The following is a 9,115-nucleotide window of genomic DNA, read 5'->3' on the forward strand; positions in this document are numbered from 1 at the left end:
GGGCTGGCTTTGAACTGCAATCCTCAGATCTCAGCCTCCTGAGTAGCTAGGATTACAGGTGTGAGCCACCAGCGCCCCGCTTGAATCTGGACTTTTCTATCCCACTAGCTTTAAACTGTGATCCTCAGATCCTAACCTCCTGAGTAGCTAGGATTATACCAGTGAGCCACACACACTTGGAATAATGCTTTTATAAAGTTAGAAAAATAACAAACTGGACACAGGTGGCTCACACCTGCCAGTCTACACAGAAAAGTCTATGAGACTCTTATCTCCAATAAACTACTCAGAAAAGGCCAGACATAGTGCTGTAGCTCAAGTGGTAGAGCACTAGCCTTGAATGCAAAGAAGCTTAGGGATAGTGCCCAGGCCCTGAGTTCAAGCCCTGGGAAAGGCAAAAAAAGAAAGAAAATAAACAAGCCAGGTACTGATGGCTCCTAACTACTCAGAAGGCTAAGGTCTGAAGATCTCAGTTCAAAGCCAACCTGGGCAAGAAAATTTGTGAGACTCTTATCTCTAATTAACCACCAGAAAACCAAAAGTAGTGCTATGGCTCAACGTAGTAGAATGCTAGCCTTGAGCATGGTGAAACCTCTTTGAATAAGTAGCATACACTTAAAAATAATGAATGACAGGAATGTAAACAGATCATGTTCAGAGTATGGGTACAAGAAAAAGTGGGGAGGGTGAATATGGTCAATATACTTTATGGGAATGGGTGAAAATGGAATAACGAAGCCTTTTGAGATTGGTTTGATAAGGAGGGGAAGAGATAATAAACAGTGACAGAGGGGAGTGAGGCTCATCAAAGCACATTGTGTGCATGTGTGTGTACTATACATACATATATACATACATAATATATATTGTATTGGGGCTGGGAAGGTGGCTCAGTGGTAGAGTGCTTGCCTTGCATGCATGAGACCCTGGGTTTGATTCCTCAGCACCTCATAAACAGAAAAGCCAGAAGTGGCACTGTGGCTGAAGTGGTAGAGCGCTAGCCTTGAGCTAAAGAGCTGAGGAACAGCACCTAGGCCCAGAGTACAGGCTCCACGACCGACCAAAAATAAAAAAATATATATAGATATAGATAGACAGATAGATATAGATATATGTATGTATGTATATATGTGTATATATAGTACATTATACATGTGTACATTATGTATATATATTATATAACACATGTTATATATTATATATAATTACAGTATATTATATATTTATGATATGTATATATAATCTAATATATACACATGAACATGCCAAAATGAAAACCTAATATATAATAGGTTATATTATATAGTGAGCAAAAGAGTTCAGGGACAGTGCCTAGGCCCTGAATTCAAGCCGACAACTGACAAAAGAAAAGGGGAAAAAAAAAAATGACAGCGGCTGGGAAGGTGGCTCAGTGGTAGAGCGCTTGCCTTGCATGCTGGAGGCCCTGGGTTAGATTCCTTAGCACCACATAAGCAAAAAGAAAAAAGCTGGAAGTGGCCCTGTGGCTCAAGTGGTAGAGTGCTAGCCTTGAGCTGAAGAGCTGAGGGACAGCACCCAGGCCCAGAGTTCAGGCCCCACGACCGGACCAAAAAAAAAAAAAAAATGACAGTCCAGTTCCACCACTCTCCGATCCCCCCCCCCCCCCCCCCCCCACTGCCCTGGAATCCCCCACGGCTGCAGCCATGTCCTCCATGTCCTCCTCCTGCACCAGCGTGAGCGCCCTGCAGCGCCTGGTGGAGTAACTGAAGCTAGAGACCGGCGTGGAGGGATCAAGGTCTTGCAGGCAGCTGCAGATCTTCAACAGTACTGCATACAGAATGCCTACAAGGATGCCTGCTGGTGGGTGTTCCAGCAGGAAGCAATCCCTTCCGGGAACCCAGGTCCTGTGCTTTGTTTTTAAAAGACTTTCATTGAGGATTGCCTTTAAGTACAAAGTGACAAATGCTTCCAAGTCTCAAGAAAACACTTTTTTGTAGCCAAATGACCATTAGATATTTCAGGTCTTTTCTATGGCCTGGTCATATAGCCAGTTATACAGAAATTAATGATTTTTCTACTCAAATAAGGTAACTGAGTGAAGAAGTACAGTATTAAATAATAATGACCTAGTTCCATTGCTGAAGTACTTTTGTATTAAGACAAACAGCCACCCTTACCACCAAATACACCAAAATACACCTTTCATAAGTGAAGTTCTGGTTTTGCTGTATCTGGAATATTATGTATGTTTTATTTACTGGATGTTTACATTTAGGAAGGAAAACATTTTTGTTTATTAAAACAACTGAGTATTTGTAACGTGCTCCTAAGACTTTTATACTACAATAAAATTTGTTCTTTTTTCATGAAAAGAAAAAATATAAAAAAGAAGTCAGTAACACAGCAAAAGCAAAGAATGCAGACATACTTGTAGAAGTCTTCATAGAATCGCCCTTTGTGATCTTGTTGAATTGAGGCTCGGTTTATCTCAGGAAATTCATCTGAAATAGAGAAAATGAATTAGGCAGATCAGACTGATAAGACAAGCTCACGGTTTTGTTATTTTCTTCTTGTAGGTTGAAGATTTGCATCACAAAACAACACAAATAAAAATATTTATACATATATGTCTATATATACATACATACATACATACTTGGTTGTAGGATGGATCAATGCCCTTAATCCTTTTTTGTCTGTCATGGGGCTTGAACTCAGGGTCTGGGCACTGTTCCTGAGCTCTTTTGCTAAAGGTTAGTGCTCTACCACTTTGAGCCACAGTCCATTTCCAGTTTTCTGGTGCTTCATTGAACATAGAGTCTCACAGACTTTCCTGCCTGGGCTGGCTTTGAACTGCGGTCCTCAGGTCTTAGCCTCCTGAGTATTTAGAATTACAGTTTTGAGTTACCAGTGCCCAGCTCTACAGACTTTTATGTGTACTACATATTGTGCTATTTTTACTTTACCTATTCCCTACAACAACTATGAAGAAGATGAAAGAGAGAGATATTCAACAACAACAAAAAAAGAAACCTGCAAGAGAATCGTGTGTGTGTGTGTGTGTGTGTGTGTGTGTGTGTGTGATGTTTTTAACTATGGGACTATTTCAGGTGATGGAGAAAGGAAAAGAAGAATGTGAGAGAGCAAACAATACATTGCATCTGAGTATAAAAATAGCTGAGCTAAGCCGGGCGCTGGTGGCTTACGCCTGTAATCCTAGCTACTCAGGAGGCTGAGATCTGAGGATCGAGGTTCAAAGCCAGCCCGGGCAGGAGAGACTGTGAGACTCTATCTCCAATAAACCACCAGAAAACCGGAAGTGGCGCTGTAGCTCAAGTGGTAGAGCGCTCGCCTTGAGCTGAAGAGCTAAGGGACAGCACCCAGGCCCAGAGTTTAAGCCCCACGACCGACAAAAAAAAAAAAAAAAAATAGCTGAGCTAAACTCACTGAAAGCTGCTGAATAGTGGGTAGTGAGGATGGAGACAGTGAGAGTAAGCAAGGAAATCAATCTGACTAAAGATCTGTATATGTATGTGTAAAATACCATGGTGAGGGATTGGGAAGGCAGCTCAGTTGTCAAGTGCTTGCCTTGCATGCATGAGGCCCTGGGTTTGATACCTCACCACACATAAGCAGAAAAAAGCCAGAAATGGCACTGTGGCTCAAGTGGTAGTGCTAGCCTTGAGCTGAAGAGCTGAGGGACAGCACCCAGGCCCAGGGTTTAGGCCCCACAACCGACAAAAAAATTAAAAAATAAAAATACCATGGTGAAACCTCTTTGAATTACTAGCATACACTTAAAGTCATGAATGACAGGAATGTAAACAGATCATGTACAGAGTACAGGTACAAGTTAGAGTGGGAAGGGTGAACATGGTCAATATACTTCATGGGAATCGGTAAAAATGGAACAATGAAGCCTTTTGAGACTGGTTTGCTAAGGGGAGAAGAGATAATAAACAATGACAGAGAGGGGTAAAAATGATCAAAGCACATTGTGCATGTGTGTATTATATATATTATATATGCTATATATAACAATATATGTTATATATAATATATAATACATACATATTTTTATATATTATATATAATACATATACATGGACATGCCAAAATGAAAAACTATATATAACTAATTGATGTCAACAACAACAACAACAACAAAAACAAAAATATGAAGCTAGGGGCCAGTGGCTCATGCCTATAATCCTAGTAAAGCAGAAGGCTGAGATCTGAGAATCAAGGTTTGAAGACAGCCCAGACAGACAAATCCAGGAGCTCTTATGTCCAAATGCCCAGCAAGAAGCCAAAGAGAAGATGGGTGTGGCTCAAGTGGTAGAGCACCAACCAGCAGTGGAAAAAATGGGCAAAAACAAGAAGCTTAGAGTTCAAACACCAATACTGATTATATTATCTGATTACTGTTCAGATTTCTAAACTATATACCTGCTTGTTTATAACCATAAGCACACTTAGGAAATAAGACTTTAAATTATGTTATGTTTTCTTGAGTTAAATTTGACACTACATTTTCATGAGGCTGTAAAGGAACCTTAAGCTATCTAAGTTCTTATTCTAAAGTTAAGCTACCCAAAAGAGTAACTTCAAATCTTGAATTTACTAAAAACAATAGGACATATTTTTATGTCCATATTGACTTGGTATAACTGAACATGGTTCAATATCTATACTCTACAAAGATCACTAATTATTTGCTTAAATAAATCTCAAATAATCAAGCTTCCAAGTGACTTCAGGTGTCAACCATCTATTGCCCAAATAATGCTAAATAAAATAATTTACCTCAAATATTAAGGAAAAAAAAGCAATACTGGCACAAGAAAGGAAAGAAGGAAGGAAGGAGAGAAAAAGAGAAACAGAGAGACAGGAAGAAAGGAAGGAAGGAAGGAAGGAAGGAAGGGAGGAAGGAAGAGAGAATGAAACTGTAGGAAGCTGGATGAGGCAGCATGCATATACTATCTCATCTACTCAGGAGGCTGAGGCAAGAAAATCTTTTTAGCCCAGTAGTTTGGGGCCAGGCTGGGCAACACAGCAGTACCCTGTGTCTTGAAAAATATAGTATGCTGCTGGAGCATGGCTTACCTAGCAAGTGTAAGCAACTGAGTTTATACCCCAGTATTGACCAAAAAGAAGCGGGGGGTGGGGGGAGACAATAATATTAACTGTAAGAGAAAAAGTTACTCACCAATTGATTTTGCATCATAGAAAGTTCGAGAAAACAGGACCACTGTTACTTCATGACTACAGTTCTTCTCCTAGGTACAAGAAGAGAAAAAGCAGGGTCAAGTAATTAATTATAGGAGGCTAAGCAGCACTGTCAGGTGCTAATTTCATATAGTTGTTGGAAGCAATCTGTAAGGATGGAGGACTGCTGAGAATCGAGGCCTACAACAAGTCCTGCCTCCAAAATTTATTACTATGAGATCATGGGCAAGTTGCTTTAAGTCCCAAGAATGTGACAAGTGTCAGCAAAGTGGCAAATCTTCACAAAGGATCCCTATTGCTCAACTGTTGATGGCACTGGCAAAAACTTCATCAGCTCAAGGTCAGAGACTTATGGTATCTGTACCTGTTTTTTTGTTTTGTTTTTTTGAATTTTTATTTTTGCCAGTCCTGGGGCTTGAACTCAGGGCCTGGGCACTGTCCCTGAGCTTTTTTTTTTTTTTTTTTGTCGGTCATGGGGCCTGAATTCGGGGCCTGGGCGCTGTCCGTCAGCTCTTCAACTCAAGGCTAGTGCTCTACCCCTTGAGCCACAGCGCCACTTCCGTCTTTTTCTGCTTATGTGGTGCTGAGGAATCGAACCCAGGGTTTCATGCAAGCAAGGCAAGCATTCTTCCACTAAGCCACATTCCCAGCCCTGTGCCTGTTTTGCAGTGGGGTTTTTGTTTGTTTGTTTTTGCTGGTCGTGGGGCTTGAACTCTGGGCCTGGGCCCTGTCCCTGAGCTCTTCAGCTCAAGGCTAGCGCTCTACCACTTGAGCACCACTTCTGTTTTCTGGTGGTTAATTGGAGATAAGAGTCTGGACTTTCCTGCCCAGGCTGGTTTTGAACCATGATCCTCAGATCTCAGCCTCCTGAGTAGCTAGGATTACAGGCATGAGCCACTGGCACCAGGTTTTACAATGTTATTTTTTTATTTTGTTTCATTTGCCAGTCTTGGCGCTTGAACTCAGGGCCTGGGCACTGTGCCAGTGCTTTTTTGCTCAAGGGTAGTGTGCTACCACTTAAGCCATAGTTCCACTTCTGACTTTCTTTTTTTTTAGAAAATGTAGTGTAGATAAGAGTCTGTGGGACTTTCCTGTCTGGGCTAGCTTCAAACCAAGATACTTGGCACTCAGCTTCCTGAATAGCTAGGATTTACCAGCACCTAGCATTGCAGTGCTTTTTAATTTTTTTAATTTTTTTTGTAGGTTGTGAGGGTCTGAACTCTGGGCCTGGGCGCAGTCCCTCAGCTCTTCAGCTCAAGGCTGGTGCTCTACCACTTGAGCCACAGCACCACTTCTAGGTTTTTCTGCTTATGTGGTGCTGAGGAAACGAACCCAGGGCCTCATGCATGCAAGGCAAGCACTCTACCACTGAGCCACCTTCCTAGACCCTTTGCAGAGTTTCTTTCATGTCTTCAGAATTCCAGTTTAGGGAACAGGAAAGCCAAACACATCAAAGGATAAGGATTGGGGGTTCCTGCATTGGAGGAGATAAGCCAAGAAGACTATGAATTGCCATTTCAATGGAGAGGAAGACTAGTGTGTACATATTTCTATGAAGTCTAGAGCCCAACATCCTGGAATCAGGTTATTTATAAATGGAAATAAAATGTTGTTTGCACCAATGAGCCAGCAAGCTTAGTTTTAATTCATCCTGGGCCCAACCTGATCTCTATCCCAACCACACTGACAAAATTCAACATTTATGACAGAGGTATACAACTGAATACACTATATGCCAACTTATATTACTAAATGAATACATCTCAAGTGGACAGATATTCATAAATATAAGCTACAGTACCAAGAACACAATAGGAAGAGATGGTCTTTGTTAGGTACCAACTAATTAATTATCTGGGGCTTGAACTCAGGGTCTGGACACTGTCCCTGAGCTTCTTTGCTCAAGGTTACCATGTGAGCCCACTACTCTACTTCCAGTTTTCTGTTAGTTAATTAGAAATAAGAGTCTCAAGGACTTTCCAGCCCCAATTGGCTTTGAACCATAATCTTCAGATCTCAGCCTCCTGAGTAGCTAAGATTAAGCCACTGGCACCTGGCTAACTATTTCTCAAATGCCCCCCCACACACACACACACATCCCCCATCAGTTGCAGAGCTGGAACGCAGGGCCTGAGGGCTGTCCCTGAGCTTTTCTGCTCAAGGCTAGCGCTCTACCACTTTGAGCCACAGCTCCACTTCAGTCTTCTAGTGGTTAACTGGAGATAAGAGTCTCACAGAAGCCAGGAGCTGACAGCTCATGCCTATAATCCTAGCTTCTCAGAAGACTGAGATCTAAGGATCATAGTTTAAAGCCAGCTCAAGCAGAAAAGTCCATGAGACTCTTTTTTTTTTTTCCCATGAGACTCTTATTTCCAATTAACCAACAGAAAACTGGAAGTAGTCCTATGGCTTCAAATGGTAGAGAACCAGCCTTGAGTGAAAGAGCTCAGGGATAGTTCCCAGAAACTGAGTTCAAGCCCAACAACTGACAAAAAGAAAAATTTTTTAAAGTCTCACAGACACCTACCCAGGCTGGTTATGCACTGTGATCCTAAGATCTCTCTGCCTCCTGAGTAGCTAGGATTACATGCATGATCCACCAATGCTTGACTTGTCTCTCAATTTTTATATGCTGGAGGAGATACAGACTATTATCATCTCCATTTTTCAGCCTTGGAAATTAGAGATTTAGTAATTATCCAAGATCAAAAAGACAATTGGACCAGAACTATAATTTTAAGCAGTTGGTTTTAATCAAAACTTTATTCTCTGTTGCTGACCACATATATGATATATATGTGCACATTGGAGGCAAACTAGGAGGAAGACACAGAAACAGAGGGAAACGGGAAAACATACAACAGCGGGACCCATCAGCTGCACTGGACATTGATCAAACCAAACTAAGCAACTCAATGGCAGTGATGGGAGGGAGGGAATGAGAGGATAGAGGGAACAGCTGACATTAAGAAAAAGGAGAGAAATGTATATATCACCCAATGTGGAAGAAATAACTGTATTGCCAAAGCTCATAGAACTCATAAACTTTATAGACCACGATAAAGACAATTTGCCCCATGTAGGTTAGAATGTGTTTGTGATTTTAACTAAGTATCAATAACCCACAATACTGTAAAATTTGTGAAATTTATGTAATCATTTCATCACAATAAAAAAAATTGCAGCGAGTACCGGCCTATAATCCTAGCTATTCAGGAGGCTAAGATCTGAGGATCACAGTCCAAAGCCAGCCCAGGCAGGAAAGTCCATGAAACTCCTATCTCCAATTAACCACCAGAAAATCAGAAAACCAGAAGTACCCTGTGGCTCAAGCAGTAGAAGGCTAGCCTTGAGCTGAAGAGCTGAGGGACAGCGCCCAAGCTCAGAGGTCAAGCCCCAAGACAGACAAAAAAAAAAAACTAAAGAAAAAACATAAATAGTGTAAAAATAAAACTTTATGCTCTGTCACACAACACAATATGAAATACACTTTGATTAAAATACTCCTTTGAATAGGAGAATTTTTTTTGTTGTTGGTTGTGGAGCTTGAACTTGGCCTGAATGCTGTCACTCAGCATTTCAGCTCAAGGCAAACACTCTACCATTTGAGCCACTGCACCACTTCTGGTTTTCTAGTGGTTTATTGGAGATAAGAGTCTCATGGTCTTTCCAGCCTGGGCTGGCTTTGAACCACGATCCTCAGATCTCAGTCTCCTGAGTAGCTAGGATTACAGGCATGAGCCACTAGCACCCGACCTGTGAGACTCTTATATCCAATGAACTACCAAAAAGCTGGAAATGGAGATATGGCTGAAATGATAGAGCACTAGACTTGAGCAATAAAGCTCAGGGACAGTGCCCAGGCCCTGAGTTCAAGCTCCAGAACTAGCACCAAAAAAAAAAAAAA

The 9,115-nt window shown here is 41.4% G+C and overlaps 1 protein-coding gene across 4 annotated transcripts in view; it reads right to left on the minus strand.

Moving 5' to 3' along the window:
• Nucleotides 1-9,115, minus strand: part of Depdc5 (DEP domain containing 5) — a 135,404-nt gene that overhangs the window by 99,471 nt on the left and 26,818 nt on the right. For all 4 annotated transcript variants that reach the window (XM_013014494.1, XM_013014493.1, XM_013014492.1 and 1 more), the window contains exons 11-12: nt 5,189-5,258; nt 2,408-2,480 (exon numbers count right to left, since the gene is read on the minus strand). In XM_013014494.1, the coding sequence (XP_012869948.1) occupies nt 2,408-2,480; nt 5,189-5,258 (143 nt within the window). The remainder of the gene's footprint in view (nt 1-2,407; nt 2,481-5,188; nt 5,259-9,115) is intronic.

The sequence above is a fragment of the Dipodomys ordii genome, unplaced genomic scaffold (assembly GCF_000151885.1).
Source record: "Dipodomys ordii isolate 6190 unplaced genomic scaffold, Dord_2.0 Scaffold23, whole genome shotgun sequence".
Taxonomy (NCBI): Eukaryota; Metazoa; Chordata; class Mammalia; order Rodentia; family Heteromyidae; genus Dipodomys; species Dipodomys ordii.